Source organism: Rhipicephalus microplus, chromosome 3, assembly GCF_043290135.1.
Source record: "Rhipicephalus microplus isolate Deutch F79 chromosome 3, USDA_Rmic, whole genome shotgun sequence".
Taxonomy (NCBI): domain Eukaryota; kingdom Metazoa; phylum Arthropoda; class Arachnida; order Ixodida; family Ixodidae; genus Rhipicephalus; species Rhipicephalus microplus.
In genome coordinates this window covers 24,888,075-24,906,964 of record NC_134702.1, presented here as the reverse complement: position 1 = coordinate 24,906,964, position 18,890 = coordinate 24,888,075, and the positions used below count along the sequence as shown (strand labels likewise).

The window sequence follows — 18,890 nt, the reverse complement described above, 5'->3', positions numbered from 1 at the left end:
TGTCTGTCTGTCTGTCTGTCTGTCTGTCTGTCTGTCTGTCTGTCTGTCTGTCTATCTATCTATCTATCTATCTATCTATCTATCTATCTATCTATCTATCTATCTATCTATCTATCTATCTATCTATCTATCTATCTGTCTGTCTGTCTGTCTGTTTGTCTGTCTGTCTGTCTGTCTGTCTGTCTGTCTGTCTGTCTGTCTGTCTGTCTATCTATCTATCTATCTATCTATCTATCTATCTATCTATCTATCTATCTATCTATCTATCTATCTATCTATCTATCTATCTATCTGTCTGTCTGTCTGTCTGTCTGTCTGTCTGTCTGTCTGTCTGTCTATCTATCTATCTATCTACCTATCTATCTATCTATCTATCTATCTATCTATCTATCTATCTATCTATCTATCTATCTATCTATCTATCTATCTATCTATCTATCTATCTATCTATCTATCTATCTGGCTTGTTTATAAATTCTCTGGCCTGTTGAAAACTTCAGACACTGCACGTTGCTTTTATGCCCATTCTTTTAATCGCTTTACATATTGATGGAGATGTTTCTTTATCTTTTTGCTTGTATTTCCTTATTTATTGACGTATTTGTTTTGCCTTCTTATCGTGTATTTTGATCATGCAACATCACATATAATAGCACAATACTGAAAGGACAGTGGAAGACTCCAACAAGTGGTTGGAAGACACACACCGATATAGTGAAGCCAGGGGAGTGTATAGCGGACGCTACTCCTTTAACTGGGTCGTGGTAATCATGATATAAACGTAAATAAACTAAAGCGTATAAAAAGACAACTTGCCTCCTGCAGGACCAAACCTGCCGATTCCACATAATGCACCCGATGCTCTGCTGATTGAGTTACGGCGGCAGTCCTCATCGCGTCCACTTTGTCGGGTATTTCTGTGCATGCCAACCTGGGAAAGTTAGTTAGTCGGCGCCACTCGCAGTCGTCAGCTAACCTGCTTACTGGTTATTGTAATTATTGTCGAACAAAGTGTTACCCAGTTTATATATGGAGTCTGGTGTTATCGGTGCAAGCACCATGAGGTGGCACTTTTACAGATTTTACAATCGGTGAAAAAATGTGCTGCTGGCCTCGTTGGTCAGTCAGCATTTGTACTGAGCCTTGTGGTCACGTGATATTTTGGCCAACATTACAAAAACTGTCCCCTTAATTCCTTTCTATCGTTCCCGAGATCGCATAGTGATATTCTTGACCAGCGCAGGTGGACACCCTGATGCTGTACGAGGAGCTGGCCGTCGCCCTATGGAAACGTCACAAGGCGGGCCTCGACGACCATGACTCTGTCGAGTGCTGGAACATCGACAGACGCGGCAACGGAAGCCCCGCGCCGAAGGTATACTTACGAAGCATCCGTAAACTCATGAGATGAAGCACGTGGGCCGTTGGAATAGTGTACTTCGGGATATCGCATTGTTGTTGGCGCTCGACATCTCCACAGGCACGCAGCGTGACAAATAAGTTGGACGAAAGCCCGCGAAACGATCACGAAATCGAACATTTTTCATACGACTCGTTTGCAGCCCGAAGCTCCGATTAAGGTCCGCAGGAATTTCTTGGGATCAAAAGTTTTCCGATTTACAAAAAAATATTGTAGCGCTATGAGGATTAGAACCCGGGACCGAGGCCTTCGCGACGCGGCTCCCGCAGCTACAAAGCATGGTTTGCTCAAACGGCAGAACGGCCGTCCCTAAAAAGACACGAAATTCTGAACCATACACGTATGGACAAACGTACCCGCTAGGAAGATATGAAAGCTCTCGAAACTCGGGGGGTCTCAGGAGCAAACCTTTAGCAAGAGGTATTGTCCCCTTGGAGGCTGTAACTTGGAATAGAAGACAAGACCGTTTGTCAAAACGTTGGCAACCAAGGGAGCAATATAAACTTTAAAACGAACGACTCTATGCTACCATAGCATGCATTATAGTCAATATTGCTGTATCATTCTGATAAAGGTGCAGAGAACTGGGGGGCTGAAGCAGCGCAAGATCTCCATCCTCAAGTCTTCCAAGTCAGCAGCCACCCCGGAAGGTGCTGAAGCATGCGCGCCCAGGTATGATACACTGCATTCATTTGCATGTAGCGTAGCCTCTGCCATTAATATAGAGCGCAGTCTGACTTCTTGAATATCTTTCACTTTACATACAGGCAGCCCACAGCAGCATGTTTCCGGTATACTCCATCCCACTTCGCACAATCTACCGAACAATATAAGCTGTATTGTGTGTACTTTTCACGCTATCATAACAATATTTTGGAAACTGTACAGAAAAATGTACCCTGCTGCACCACCTAGCTTTTTTTTATGATATGTGCAACTTACGTAAAAAAAAAGTCACTCGGGATTTCTGCGCATGTACTTGAATACAAGGTGGCAGGCAGTGTTTTATTTAACGAAGAAGGGGGTGAGCGGTTCGGCCAAATTTTGTCCGCGCGTGCATTCGATCGAGTGACAGACGACAAGAGCTTGAAACTATGGCCCAAGGACCGTGCCCGTCAACTAATATTTAAGGGGCCACCCCACTGACTCACACAAGCTTCCTGTATAAATAGTCGAGAAGAACCCCCCATATACCCCTCCTCTTTTTGATCAAAAGAAGTTTTCAAAAGGAACATGTTGTTCTCTCCCGGTGTTCCCCGTCGTGTCGCACCATGCCAAGAGAATCTCTGGATATCCCATGCTGTTCACTTACCGTAGTAGAGTAATGTCTCACTGTAGTGGAGTAACATTAATCGCGGGATTTAGAACCACACCAGGGCCTGAACATTTTTAAATAACCCGCTATTGTTATTTTTCGGTCTTCGTGAAGCGGGACCCGGTTCGCCGATGTGCCGCCGAACAAGGTATCGGCGCCTGCGGACGAGGCGAAGCCGTCGGACGGCAAGCTCATCCGTGCCAAGCGCAGGCGGCAGTCGTTCGCCGATAAGGCGCGCGTGTTCGAGTACAATGACGACCGTCGCGTGACGCAAGACATGCCACCGCGAGTGGCCTCGCTGCAGGAGGAGCCCAACTCGAGCCGCACGTCTAATGCCAGGTACGTCGGCGTCAGCCCCATATATACACTTTCGGAGTGCTATTAATCCGGGCTGACGTTCTGATCATTGGCTAACTCCGCCATTGCTGTGCAATCCAGCCATTGGTCAATTTTTATTGGCCCCAAGGGCTGATACTGCCTTTCTTACTGGTTCAAAATTCCACCATTACGAAATATTCCAGCACGGTGAAATCCTGCAGTGTCCAGAACAGTACATCTGGAGACTGCCTAATTCCGCAACACTCTCAAGTTTCGTAAGGGGGGCATCTTAAGCCAATGAGGAAGGCCGTAGCAGACCTGTGGGTCAATCAGAGTTGATCAATAATTGCGGCATTTGACAATGTCCAGAATGCCATCGCTTTAATTTAGATGTCTTTGACATACTTCACGGCGGCGATCTGAGAAACTTGCGTGTAAAAAGAGTTGACCCGATAGACTGCGCCTTACTATATATAGATATCCAACATCGTGTTTGCTCATGCAACCAGATACCATGGTAATTAATGTAATTAGTACGCGATCATTGTGGTGGTAAAGACGCGCTCATAAACCAGTAACCAGTTACCGTTTTTTTTTCTTTTTCAGCCCACGGTTCACGCCATCGCAACAGTCGGCCGGCTCCCATCGCGCCTCGTTCGCGAGAACTCCGTCCCTGACCACGGCCGAAGCCTCCGGCGGAGCCGTACCGGGATCCAAGTGCTTCGGCTGCAGGCCCACGGTGTCGCTGGCTAGCACACCGAACATCAGCGGTGTCGCCTTTGCCAAAACCACCTCAACGCCCGAATCGGTGACGCAGGTGCGCAAGAAAGCATCTCGAGTGGCGTAAATATTGTCCCTCGTCTCGGAAAAAAACCTTCCCAGCTGGAATGCTTTATTTTCAAGGAATTTTAGTGCTGTTTTTCCATGTGTAGCCCATGTCATAGGCGTGCGTACGCGTGGGGGTGTGGGCAGAGGTGGGGGGGGGGCGCATATCCAGCCACATGCATCGACATGATAGGGAGGAGGATGCTGCGGCAAACCTTCACCCCCCCCCCTCTCTCTCTGAAGAGGAACCTTGTGCCCGCTTATAGCCCATGTGCTACACACGGTTTTATGTCACGATGTGTGGCATGCATGGATAGATGGATGGATGCTATAAGTGCCCCCTTTTTAACGGGACAATGGTCTGTGTGCCACCAAGCTAGATTTTTAATGGACCAAATGCATTGTCTGCTTCCTTTAAATCGTTTTTTTCATAGAAAAAAAAAGAAAGCTTAAATTCACAGCTTATGTTTTCACCACTCGTACCAGGATAACTGTAGTTTTCCCACCATCTGTTTTTGTCCTTTGTGTACCCTATTTTCTCGCCACCAATCCTCCTTCTCGCATATGTGTCTACCGCGGACCTGTTTAGCTTAGTATTTCTGTCCCTAAAACTCCTCTCATCAACATCCCTCCATTTATTGGGTTTCCACTGATATAATTTGTCAAGTTACATCTCTATAAAAAAAGAATCGCGAGTCCAATTAAGCAACAGTAATACCTAATTAAGCAGTCGCAGACCAGGACCAATTTTTGCCGAACCAAGAAGCTGCCTTCCTGAGAAATCCGCGTGTATTTCCTTGCGTTCCTTCATGATATTCAAACGTGTGAATAAAAAAAGTTCACCGGTGATTATGATACTACATAATGTGAATTCTGAGCGCATCTTTGTCTTGGATTAAGGCCTAATGCATTGTCTACTTATATCGTTATATTGTTGTTTTCATGGAATATCAAAACGTAAGTTCACATTTATCCGTATGTATTTCCTTTGCGTATACCTTCATACTGTACATGCAAGATATGTATACATGCAAAGTATAAGCGAGGTACCTGCTACACAACTGTACAGTATTATGTAGTATTATACTTCTTTCTGCGGATGTGTGAGGTATACCAGCCACACATCTGTAAGGTATGCGCACCTTGTTGATGCGAGTGGCCGATGATGAAGAATTATGCCTGAGCACTTTGAAGGTTGTGCTACGTATTAAACCATATGTGCGCAATCGTTGCAAAATTAACATTGTGTGCATTGTGCGATGACCGCTTGTTATTTCACACTTCTGTCACGCTATATCAACGTGGTTTCTTGCCTGACATTAGGCTTCTATAGAGTCTTTTTTTTTTTTTTTGCAAATGGGTTTCGAGCACCTGTGTTGCTGTGTGGTCGAATACTCGAGTGACACGCAGATGTGCCGGGTTCGAGTCCTATTCAATCCTGCTTTTTTTTTTCTTATTCCATAATTTCGTGTTTATCGGTTTTGACGGCGACGGCGACGCCAGTCAACAAAAGAAAAAGAACCTAACAGCAGCACTCTCAAATTGTTCCCGTATCATTGACATTCTCTTGCCGATTATTGCGCTGCCTTCTTCGTGCAGGGATTCCGGCCGGCCACGCCGACGCAGCGACGCGTCTCCATGGCGGCCGCAGTGGGACCGCGCCGCGAAGAGTCAGCCTTTCCGGGTGCCGGCGGCCGTTTGCAGGCGCGCCGCCGCATCTCCATCCGCTACCCGCACCAGGCGTTGCTCGCGGGTCACAGGAGCTTCATGAGGTTCCGCTCGGACGACCGATCCACCGCCTCCAACGCGAGTGAGCGCGCGTTCCATTCGCTGACCCAATTATAAGAAAGGCTGCAATAGAGAGTTTTAGTACTGCGTACGCTGCGTACGTGACGGCGTTGCGTACGTAAGGACGCCACGTTCTGCGTAGTGCGCATGCGCAGACCGCAACGCGCACGTATCGCGTTACGTACGCAGCCGCTACGTGCGCACGCATGAGATGTGTGCGTGCATACGTATGAGCTGATCGCGCCGCTCTCGAAAAAAGTCTCGTGAAAGCGCGACACTTCGTTTTGCAAAATGGCGGCATCGAGGGCAAGCACCGACCGGCTCTGTGGCTTAAAATATGGCCATAATCTGGCTATTACACTTAGATTGGCTCACATTAGCTGTCAACAACACGTGCTTCTATTCTGATCTACCAGATGACGCAACACGCTTCACGCTCGTTACGTACGCGGGTACTACGGCGTACTAAAAGCCGATTAGTGGCAAACGATGCCACGTAACGCAAGGCGCTTGCGTGATGCGTACGTAGCACCATTCCGCAGTACTAAAACTCTCTAATACCTCTTTGCAGACTAGTTGGCTCATGCTGAAAACTCGACTTGCTGCGCAAGCAGAAGGGAAGAAGGAAGAAAGACTGCCGAGTTGGTAGTCTGCTTCTTGTTTTCTTTCATCTTTATACTTATGCTTGAGCAGAAAGTCCAGTTTCCAAGGAAGGCTATTTGCTGCCTAACAGCAGAGCTGTTCAGATCGAGTTTCACCGTGTGTCGTGGACAGAAAGTTATCGCCACCGTAGAGTGGCACGTGCTCCATGACCGCACAAGCGTCTTACAGAGATGGTAAAAAAAGAAAAGCTGGAACGTGGTGGAATTTCCACAATTTCTGTGGCACATTGTGCTATAAATTTTAGGTACCGCATGGCTGTTACGGTCGCGGTTTGCCGTGTGTCGTAGATAGAAAATTGTCAACAACTGGCCCGCGTTTAATAACCTGATGACCTGATGACCACCTGTTATTAGGTTATTAATATTATTATGACCACCTCATATTATTATGACCACCTGTTATTAGGTTATTAATAACCTAATAACCTGATGACCACCTGTTGACGGCCTTTACAGGCAGCCAACAAGAGAAGTTGAAACGTGCCCATCTCCTCTGATATGTTATAGAGTGCAACCTGGGCTATTTTCTTTTTTATCATCATCGGCAGCCCGACTAAGCCCACTGCAGGACAACGGCATCTTCCATGTTCCGCCAGTCAACTCGGCCCTGTGCTTGCTGCTGCCACTTTATACCCGAAAACTTCCTAATCTCATCTGCCCGACTAACTTTCTGCCCACCTAGACACTGTTCAAAAAGTTCTGCGACATTTTTTTTTAGGCGAAGCTTTTATGAGTTATAAGAAAGAAAGAAAGAAAGAAAGAAAGAAAGAAAGAAAGAAAGAAAGAAAGAAAGAAAGAAAGAAAGAAAGAAAGAAAGAAAGAAAGAAAGAAAGAAAGAAAGAAAGAAAGAAAGATGCATTCTCGCTATGTCTGGAACATAGTCTCCAAATAAATGTGTACCAGCCAGTAGTAGTTGGTATTGCAACCTTAACGGTCACCTGTTACCAGCTATAGATCAAAAGCATTATGCACTGATAAAGCATAAATTCTCATTTGTAGTAGACCCAACATCCCATAAACTTTTTTTACTGTTCGGTGTATTGTGCCGAGTCGGTACCACGTGTGCCTGATTCGCAGAGCATTTCCGGTTTTGACTTTTTTTTTTTTTGAGTGCTCCAAATGTTTGAGAAAGTTGGTAGTTAACATTTATTTTTTGTTTCTCTATTTCAGTGTCGTCACTTAACGGCCCAGATAAAGAAGAGGAGGAGGATCCCGATGAGCAACGGTAATTCAGACGTTTAAACGGCTTCCTACTCGAAGGCCACCACATTGATTGATTGATTGATTGATTGATTGATTGATTGATTTTTGGGGTTTAACGTCCCAAAACCACCATATGATTATGAGAGACGCCGTAGTGGAGGGCTCCGGAAATTTCGACCACCTGGGGTTCTTTAACGTGCACCCAAATCTGAGTACACGGGCCTACAACATTTCCGCCTCCATCGGAAATGCAGCCGCCGCAGCCGGGATTTGATCCCGCGACCTGCGGGTCAGCAGCCGAGTACCTTAGCCACTAGACCACCGCGGCGGGGCTCAAAGGCCACCACAACTCCGGGTGTTTTTATAATCGATGCAGTCACATACGACATTCAAAATGCGATCCATGGCTAATCAACATTTAAGGAAAGCTTCGCGTAGCTTACCGAAAAGTTGAAAAAACCTTGTCTATCAGCCTCGAATACCTCCTGGCCACATATATATCAAACTGCACCTCTCACTGCTAAGTGGACACTGTGATGTCGTTTTGACTGCAGGCTCCGGCGCAACCAAGAGGTGCTGGCAGCCCTGTGCGTGTGCGGAAGCATGACAAGCGTGGCCGCAAGCATCGCCAGCTACTGGTTCACGCCAGCCGCCGAAGCTATCGCTGCCAACTTGGACAGGTAAAAACAAAAACAAAAAATACTGCGCTCTTTGAATCGCGCATATACTACAATACGTCGTACGTGAACTACTGCCTAAGTAAAACATCGTTCATACATTCCCAAATAATACTATTTCCCGCTACCAACGCACTCAAACTGGAACCTAATACAGTTGAATGACCTAATACAGTTGATTTTCTTTATTTTTATTACGTTCCCAGAAAAAAAAAATTCGAATATTCGAACGTCTTCCAGTTGCTAGATTTCACGCGCTAAAGAAGACGTGAAGCCCACTCGATTGAGAGCAGTGGCCGCCTGCCACGGCAGCTTTCCCGCAGTAGTCACCCACCCGTGTCACGAGGAGATCATAACATACTCTCTTCCACCACTGAAAGATCACCGCGCTGGCAGTTACACACATAACATTCACCACTGGCTACAATTAGATAGCAATATTTTGACAACGCGCGTTTAGTATAGTGCGGTTGGAAGCGTACTGTACACTCATTGACAATAATTGAAACGTACCAGCGTTTTTTTCACTTTAAGTGAATATGACTGTACTGTGCATAGCCTAAAGAAATGAAAACAACCCACATACATTGGTTATGGGGCCAGTCAGCCCTTGGGACTCCGAAAATTAGGAGTAGGACAGGAGGGGTTAGGCGCCATTTTAGTGAATTTATATTGTACGTTTTCCCGGATGGTTATCCCCCAATCCCCATTTTTAATAACACACATATTGAAGCATAGCGCGTACGACTACACCTAAGTGATGCTTCGCATGCGACACTTAACCTGATTCCGCCGCCATATTTTTTTAAGTGTGAATACACTTTATAAGTGACCCCAAACCATCCACCGCCGTCGGCGGCATCCGCAGTCTTCTCTCTATCTTTAAAAGAAAGAGGACTTGGCGGGCCGCAGCGCTACGCTCTACCGAATAAGCCACGGACGCAACGCTGATATCGGTGTCAGTAACGCGCCTTATACCCCCTCCCCCTTCGCTCGCTCCTCCGCTCTCTGCGCTCGCTGCAGCTGCGCGCGCACCCCTCTCTCTCGCGCGCCCGCCTTCTCTCTCAGTCTCCCGTCGAGAGCGGGTCGTGAGGGGGAGTAAAGTTAAAATCCGTTGGCATTCGCCAGTGAGTTAACGTAAACTCCCCCGTGTGATCAAATTGCGATTCCCAGGAACCATGACACCATAAAGGCACCATAGTGTGATTAATAAATATAATAGTGCGAATTAATAAATACCCCTCATAGCATCACCCCGTGTATTCGCACTTAACCATGTTCACCCTCGGGGAAATGCTTGGGAGTTTTTTTTTTCCTTCATATATCTCAGCCTTGAATCATTGCACTAGCTCAGGTTGCACGTAAACGTATACGTTTATGTCACCGAGTGACAAAGCAGCTCTATTCCTCGCAGCTCCTCGCTGTCGTTCTGGAGTTGGACTCTGATCACGCTTCCGGTGTCAGTGGCAGCGTCGGTTTTGTCGTCCGTTTGCGTCTACTACGGCACCCTGCACGCGCAGTGAGTCGAGTCGAGCGACGCGCGAAACTGCCTAGGTTGTCGAACAACAGCAGCAACTACCAAGGGAAGCATGCCACTGCGTTGCCCCACGCGCAGAAAGTGACACGTTTCCCACATTTATGCCCTAGGGAGGTGCGCGGGGGGGGGGGGGTTGAATCCCTTTTCTTTGGCTACGCTAGTGATCTAGTGATCCGGCGCAGGGATTTCACCCCCCCCCCCTCCTGATGTACACGCACAAATACGAACGGAAGTACAAGCATATATAAAGCATGTCTAACGACCCAACCTCGAAAAAAATATTTCCGGCTGCAGAGCTGGTTGTGATCATAAAGGCTTCATACGATCATTTGCTCTTTTGTAGGTTGCAAGAAATTATAAACTACTATTGAGACCAGCTGCATCCTTTCTCTCTATCCTTCAGTGAGAACCAGCTCAGTGAAGATGCGGAAGACCTTATCCGCTGCTACGCCAAGCTGAAACTTTGCAGACTGGAAAGATGCGCGTACGTACAACCCTTGCATTTGTTTCAGAGAAAATATACAGCCCGAAATCTTTATGGATATCAGCGAGTACTCTTCAATTTGTCAATTGACAGCGCATCCAAGTATCATCGATGACTTTTTTTTTACGTACGCAGATTCTTCGAGCGTCTAATTATGATGCTTTGGATTGGATACTCTGGAATTACGGTCTGGTTTCGAATCATACGCAGACAGTAAGTTGAACGTTTTGCATTTTTCTGCTTGTATTGCAAGTTTGCTTTTTTGCAACGTGATAAAGCTTGTTGTAAAGCACGCTTTACAAAAAAAAAAAAAAAAAACGCGGGGCAACTTTGGGGTTGGGAAAATAACGGTTATGATTAGAAGACAGCTGGCGCGGAGTGATAGCGTTAGGGTGCTTTTATTGTATTACGAAAGATTAGGTTCAGTTGCATGCTTAACAAGCTCTTGTGCAAAAGCAGAACGGTCACCTTTAACATGGCTGGTGTATGGAGTATTGACAGTGTATTCACTCTGGCAGACCATCAAACGCTCTTATGACGGGTTACTGCGTGTCTTCTGGAAAATTCGTTGTGTAGGTCACTTCGATACCAAATTTGGCGCGAAATAATACTGTCAATATAGCCTGGCTATAAAGAAACCCTTCATTACACATCAGATCATGTTGTTGTAAGGGCCCTCGAGTATTGTGGATGCGTTCGACTATACCCTTGTTCGTGCGAACCCGAAGGGTCGATCACCATTGCGGTTTTTGTAGGACTTCAACTACTGAGGCTAGGCAGGAGGAGGGTTAGTTGGTTTTTGTTATAGATATGTAACAAGATGCAGGCGAACGATCAGTGTTAGTCATTCCCATATATTGGGCGGCCTGATGTTTTATAACTCACGTAACATGACAGTGGCGAACAGGACACGGACGAGTACAGACACACCACCAAGAACCTGGCGTTATATTGTCTCTCTGCCGTGCAGTGTCAGTGACTTACGACTTACGGCGCCGTCTCGCAGAGACCTAAACGCGAGCATTTTGGGCGTCATCGTGCTGCTGGCATCGACGGCGCTCAGTTGGCGGCCCAGCACTCGTCCGAGCAGGGTGAGCCCGAGAGAGTTCCAGACCAACGTCGACGTGGACGGCGACGACACGCCTGACTTCCGAGGCTCCGGTTCAGACCGCGGCCTCAACACGCTGACCAGTCGCCTGCCGTGGGGCGTTATCGTCATCTACGGAGCTGCGTCAGTCATCACGCGAGTCGCACAGGTCCGATTCATCAGAAAAAATCGCTATATTTTGTTGAAAAAAAAAAAAAGCGAGCTTCACCCTCTGCCATCGTTGTCAATCACGCGTAAAGTTTGGATGAATGTTTCGTCCAATAACACCTACTTATTTTTGTGTCGTCAAGCAGCTCATGAGCGTTCCCGGTCCGAGTAAACCCCACAACAAGGGAGACGACGGACGGGGAGAAAATGAGCATGCCCCACCACTTTCTAGCCCGCCGTGCGCGAAACGTCTCGCGAGACTCGGACGTGGCGCCACCGTCGAGATACGGCTCCGGGTAATCTGAATGACGTAGGCTAACGTCAACCCCTCTCGCGTAGCACCGTAGGATCTCGGAGGAGGGGAGAGACATGATTAGACATGTGGGCGGCAGAAATAAGCGAAAAACCCGCGCAATGGCAACGACAAGCCTCAGTCCCACGTAGTAACAAGTATAATTACATCAAAGACTACTCACTCTTGGTAGAGACGCATTGCCAAAGTTGCGCGCTCAAGATACTGCACAATTAACTTGTTACACAGCTGCAATTTGGACCTTGTCTGAATATAACAGCCTAAAATGAAGTCTGCGTTAACTTGACCTGCGAAGACCAACCAGATTTTTACTGCATTACATCTCTGTTTCGTTTTAGCGGCATATACGTCACAAAAATTGTGATAGCAACAAGTTGTAAGGCAATACGAAAGCTACTAGCTCTCTTGGATCCGATCTCGCGTAACTTTACAAAACGTTGCTATAAGGGAATACGGCCGTCCCCACAATATAAGCGTTTTTCGTGCAGACTGTCTTCTCAACGCAGAACACGTAGAAAGGTTTACGAGCCGTCTGCTGATATCTGACGAGGCTCGGGTCCATGCCCTTATGCTCAAAATTCGTAGTTGTTGCTCGAGCGACGCAGCCCCTCCCCTGGCGTCTGTCTACGCCTTTGAGCCCGACAAAAGATGGGCGGGGCCTCTTATCCCTGCTTGAGAACCAATCAACGGCAGGCCTAGCATTCGGACGATGTTATCGCATGCGCCCTCTGTGCGACGGAGATCGCCGGCTCTTTTTTTTCTCTCCTTGAGCCGCGTTCGTCAGAGCTCGAGCGCTTTCCCGAGTGGGAAAGAACATACGATTCGCGAGGCGATGTTATCAATTTGGACATTATATAGAACATGACGGCGACGGCAAAGCCCGTCAAGTGTCCGTATCATTGCTATCGCAATAAGAGAAATGAACAAACTCTATTAATACATTATTGTGACTACACAGACGGCGGACGTGGCCAAGGTGGCGTTCGACACCAGCTTCTGGAGCCAGCAGTCAGACCTGGTCAAGCAGGTGGTGCTTACCATAGCGTCGTCACTCATGGCCGAGTTCATGAACGCGACCGCGCTTTGCGACACCGTCCTACCCATGGTTGTCAGCCTGGTGAGTGCCCTGAACAGCCGTCAACTCCTATAGCATCTGTTCCCGACAGTAATGTAGGCTGCTTTAGACACTACACACTTGACGCTCATTGGTTGAAGGCACCGCTTTGAGTTGCCCAGTTAGCACTGTAGGGACGATTTTGACGTGCGAGTGTGATATGCGAGTTCAATGTGACAAGCTTCAAATATGCACGTGGTCACATATAAAGCTAATTTCACACTCAAAAGTGGACAGCGCAAGTCCTTTGGCCACATGGGGACAAGTTACAGGATTATGTATACGTAGCCTCATCCGTGATTCGTCGGTTGCGCTAGTCCCGTCATTGTTCAGAATAACGGGGTTAGGTATCTAGTCCCGTTATTTTAAACAAGCACCGACTTTTCAACTGCTAGTTTATTGGTAGGCTTGTGCAATGCAGAAATGATGTTCAAGATAAATATTTACAGATGCATGCATCCTCAATTCAAGAAATTCAATTAACTGTGGGAAACAGTCAGTGATCAGTCACTGAATAAATTTTTGCCATATGTATTAAGTGCGAGTGCACTTCATAAGCGACCCTGAATCCGCCGTCCGCGGTGCCCCTCCTCCTCTCTCCTAGCAACGGCGCGAGGAGCGGAGAGGAGCGTTTGTAGCAACGGCGCAGCGACGTCACACACCACGTGATTGCGCGCGCTCCGCCCTTCGCTCCGTGGCTGCGCGCGCCCGCTCAGCCACGACTTGCACGAGATCGGCAAGTCGTCATAGGTATAGATCCATCGCAGGCATCAACCTCGACTGCGATACCTCCAACAACGAGTACAACGCAATCGAATGCGAGCACTGCACGCGTCGTTCAAGATGTCGCGCCGTTTGAAGACAAGGCAGCGCGGCGAAGGGCCCGTGATGCCGAGCGCAAGCGGGCCGCGGACATAAACATCATTATAGTGCGAATTTACTCTCACATATACGCGTAAACTCGCCAAGATTTCCCGAGAGGGTCTAATGGTTCCTGGGAATCGCAATGTGATCACACGGGGGAGTTTACGTTAACTCACTGGCGAATGCCAACGGATTTTAACTTTACTCCCCCTCATGGTATCACCCCGTGCATTCGCACTGAACCATGTTCAGCCTCGGGGAAATGCTTGAGAGTTTTATTTTATGTAAGCTTTCACGTTAATTTTTCTAAATTGCAGCTCTCAATTGTTATATGCATAGGCGTGCGTAAATTGAGAGGGGGGCTGGGGGCGGCAGCGTCTCTTAGTAACCTAAGGGGGAGGGGGGCAGAAAGTCTGCCCTTACACTCACATAAAAGGGAGAGGGGGCACTGCAAAGAACTTTCATACCCCCTTCCCCTCCTTTGAAGGGGAAGCCTGTTCACTGTTATGGTCATATGGGAGTCAGCACATGCATTTCATCATTCAGCCTCTGTTTCTTCTCGCATTGTTCACGCTCAATGTGAAAAACCAAGCAAAAATCCTTCAACCAAGAGATGAAAAATCCTTCAACACAGGGGCGTCAAGGACACTCCCTGATAAACAGACTTGTGCTATATACTAGGTGTTTGGCTGAGCTACCTCATACTAAAGTTTCATAAGTGAACTCGCGCTGAAAACGCATAAGGATGACAGGCGATATACTACATGCAATCGTTCGCAGTCGACGGACACTCAGCATGACGCCCTGTACTTCGGCTTGCCAGTGGCAGTGGGTGCCTCAATGAACACGATCATGCCGGTCTCGCTGCCACTGGTCATGCTCCACGACATGGCTCCGGTGACACGGAAGCAGCTGGTAAGCCAATCCACACGTTTGGCAAGTTGCATTTAATCTCAAAACCACTTTTTTAAAATGTGGTTGTGAGTTGGCTCCGAATACTATTTTTTATGCTACGTTTCGAACATTGAGAGTCACGCAAACAAAATACAGTAAAAGCTCATTAATCCGAACTGAAGTCTTCGAGGTGGCACAGCCCTCTGTTTCTATGGAAAAAAACTTCCGATAATGTGAATGCGTCTGTATCCACAACGGTTATTTCGAACGGGGAGCCCGTGAGTTTCATCGCTGCTTGCAGAAGCAGCCCTCTGTTTCTATGGAAAAAAACTTCCGATAATATGAATGCGTCTGTATCCACAACGGTTATTTCGAACGGGGAGCCCGTGAGTTTCATCGCTGCTTGCAGAAGTCAGCCTTGAGAGATCACAATATCTTGCAAAACCAAACCAAACCAAATTTGCTAGAGATGCAAAACAACGAAACGGCAGCATTTCAGCACATGAGAATTCGAACGCTGTGCTGGAGCTCCTTTGGCAAGCTACAATTGATGCTCATGAGGTCGTGACAGAACCGCAAGCAAATAAGAATTATATCGATTACGTACTTCTCAATTTGATTGTATTGCCTTTGACACTTAAATAAACGTGTTTCAGAGCATAAATAGTGCCACGTGCATTTATTGTAATACACTTCAACATTGAAGTTCCTCTGCTCACATGAGTGCATGTCGCTGCTCTTTTCTGGCGTATCAACATAGGCGTGGGGCGGGAGGGGGCAGTGGGGCACAAAATCAGCTCTACACATTGACATACTTATAGAGAGGGGCGGCACTATGACTAGGGGGTTCTGCAATGAACCTTCACCCCCCCCCCCCCCCCCTTGAAGGGGGACTCTGCACGAGCCTAAGCGTATCACTGATTGATCGATCAATTTGTGTTTGCTTTTAGAGGTCCATGAGTGTAATTTATGAAATTACCTACCACAAAGTCACGATAATGAGTCACGAGGTGGTTAAATTTGGTACTGCCTGTGCAGTGTGACACAGTGTCCATTCATTCTAGTGCCTGCCTGCCAATTCAAACTCCGCTTCATTTGGTAAATTTTATAATCCCCCTTGGAGTTCGAACTAATGAGCATTTACTGTATTGCTTTCTTACAACCAGTATTGCGCTGGCTCTAGCAATTTCGGCTTTGTTATGAACAGAGTACTTGCATATAATTCGTATTTTGCTATAGCCAATAATTCGCTATGTTAGTGTTCATTACAACGAGGTTCAACTGTATTTGCACTAACGTGAGACAATGTCATTGCAGATCCTGACCGGAGCCTTTGTGAAGACTGTGGTGGTGGCCAGCATTCTCGTCTCAATGAACACCACAGGCGAATACGTTTTAAACAGCAGCAGGCAGATGAACAACACCGAGAGTCTATAGACTCTCACATTGCGCTAAACCAATAGAGAAAATACCGCGCATGAGCTGCAACATATTATTGTGGCAACAAAGTGCGGACAGACTTTGCGGAATAAAGCACGTTATAGACAGCTATATTATATGCTAAAAGATGAACCAATGTGCTTGTGGCTGGGGATGTACAGATATACTGTGGGAAAGCAGTTTCACTCAAGCTATCAGTATATAATCGAGGTTTTGTCAGCAAAAAGCTACGTTTCATTTTCATATTGCGATTCATTCGTAATAACACGCTGGCTTAAAAAAAAAAAATTTGATGCATAATTTTTGCTGCACATCATTGCTGCGGTTTTAAATGTAATGTCAAACTATAGTGCTAGTGCATTTGCACCACATTGTCTACATTATCAGGATTGATAATTAAAAACTTTGTTGATATATCAAAAGAAGGTTGAACGCAGCCCCTGTAGTAATGTGAAAAACGGTCTATCATTCGTGTCCTGTCGTTAAAATTTTTCCAAATAAAAAAAGTTTGCGATATCTGACTTATATGTCACTGGGTACTTACTGTAATGGCTTGCTATTGTGTTAGATGCTATTTCTATTGTGTTTAATGCACATGGGTTACCAAATATTGCGAGGTTGAGAGGTCCAAATGTTGGACGAAATAATTCACTGCTATATTGTTTCAAGTTCATTTTATTTGTTCAAGGTTTATTACACACATCAATGCCCAAAGTTTTATGCAGCTTGTGCGCACTGTTAGGGACTTTATACAATGACTTTTCTGCCACATACCCAGCTTTAATTTCTCACAACAGCAATCGTTGCAGCTGCTGGCCAGTACAATGTCCATTGTTTAAAAACATGGAAGAGAGCACAAAAAAGAAACAGCAGGAAAGAGCGCCTTGATAAAATACACAAGGAAAAATATTAGTGGGAGTGCCCAATCGCATTGACTCTGGGTTAGTCTTATGCTAGTACTACATCTACTGCATCAGTAGAAAGTTACGATGCATGCCTAGTCGTATACACTCCAATGATATTGTCAATGCAACACCAAGTACCTGTTCAGGCAGTAAGGCCTTTTATGTGGTTAAGAAAAAGCTGTAATAGTACATAAACCTTTCACAAACCAAGACACACGCTGCGCGCTTTCCCAGAATACAATGAAAGTGAAGCCTTTCAACTAGCAAGTGAAATCTCACAAATTTATGGGCAGCCCCCTAATTTTTTTTTTCCTTTTCAATCACGCTTTCCCTAGACATTATACTGTACAGGCTTGATGGTTTCTGGTAGAAAATCAATGAGCACACAAAAGACTACCTTTTTCTGCCCACATTGATTGTTCACACATAACACAGCAATTAAAGCCATGCCAACAGTCTCCATGATTAAACTTCTCATATAGCTCAACTGTTTACAAGTCTACAGGCATCTCTGTCACTGCCCTAGATATTCTACTGAAAAAGTACATGCAGTGGCTGCAGAAAGAAAACTTAGACAAATATACAAAACAGTCAAACTGCATTCAGAGCAACATAGCTTCCAAATAATGTAGTTTTCAAATAATAGTTTTCAAATAAATGTCAAGAAAGTGTGTAAAAGACATTTTATTGGAGAAAAAAATATGAATGTGAGAATTTTTAAAACATTTAGATCTTACTAATTGCTTGCTTTAGGTTTGCTATAATTATACATGCTATATCATGTTTTAAAGTAGATACTTGCACCCTTCAAATGTTAAGATATATCTGGGCAAGACTTCAGTCTGATCTGGCTATCAGAATCACCAAAAACATGAAGTTTAAACTCAAAAAGTTGCTCAAAAATGGATCTTGAGGGAAATGCATTTTAAACATACAAATCAAAGGTCATCTATACTGTCAATATACATTTGTTTTTATAATTTATTCCATCATAAGAGCTTAGTGATCATTGTTATTTTAAGCTTGTGGCTTTAGTGCACTCTTCATGCAAAATGTAGTGGCAAGCAGCCAGGTTACAACTTTCAGGGGACTTTCTTTACACAATGAGCTCTTTTTAGTTTTTATTAGCTACCTTGTACTCTAAAAGCGACCTTAACCTACTTCACGTTTATTGTTCTCAGTTTTCTTTTTTTGTCATGACAGTAGAGAAACAAAATGTGTGAAAACAAATAAAAACAAAAAACATGCAATTTCAAAAATAAACTTGATTTTTTTTTCGACTCTCATCTCCCCTGAAAAGCACTCTGAAGGGGCCTCCACTGGACCCTGCCCTGAATGAGTGCATATCACAAGTGCACTCTGTGTTTCATACGTATGCTGCAAACATAGGAACACCAGCAGCTTTATTGCTATCACAAAGCTTTACTTATAGAGCACTGAGCTGGCAACAGAAGTAACATTCAGCAAACATAGCAATAGCCCCTGCAGCCCAATGTCCACGTAGTGCCCCAGTATTGCCTCGCAACGGTGGTAAAACATTTTCACGTTGAAACTGCGGGTGAACATACCTTTACTGATATATGTATACACATTGCTCTGTGGACATTAGGTCATGTAAAGGGAAGCAAATTGTCGCAACAATGATTTCTTCACATTAAGGTGCGTTACAGCTAGGTCTAACTGCACCTTTAACACTAAAAGCAATACAACTTTTTTTTTTAATGAACAAGATTAGCCAGCAACAAAGGGTTAACAACTTCCCAAAATCACAGCATGGTGCACTTGCACAAGTTGATTTTTAACACGATAAAAAACAAATACGCAGTAAAAGAGCTTGAACAAAGTGCTTGATTGGGCTGGTTGGTGCTGCATGGTA

General features: G+C 45.7%; 1 protein-coding gene across 1 annotated transcript; it reads left to right on the top strand.

Moving 5' to 3' along the window:
- The first annotated feature begins 2,154 nt into the window (after positions 1 to 2,154).
- Positions 2,155 to 5,968, top strand: LOC142803643 (uncharacterized). Its single transcript, XM_075889105.1, has 3 exons — positions 2,155 to 3,074; positions 3,660 to 3,870; positions 5,478 to 5,968. The coding sequence occupies exons 1-3, from the start codon at positions 3,013 to 3,015 to the stop codon at positions 5,721 to 5,723; spliced, it is 519 nt and encodes a 172-aa protein (XP_075745220.1). The 5' UTR covers positions 2,155 to 3,012; the 3' UTR covers positions 5,724 to 5,968.
- Positions 5,969 to 18,890: the final 12,922 nt, after the last annotated feature.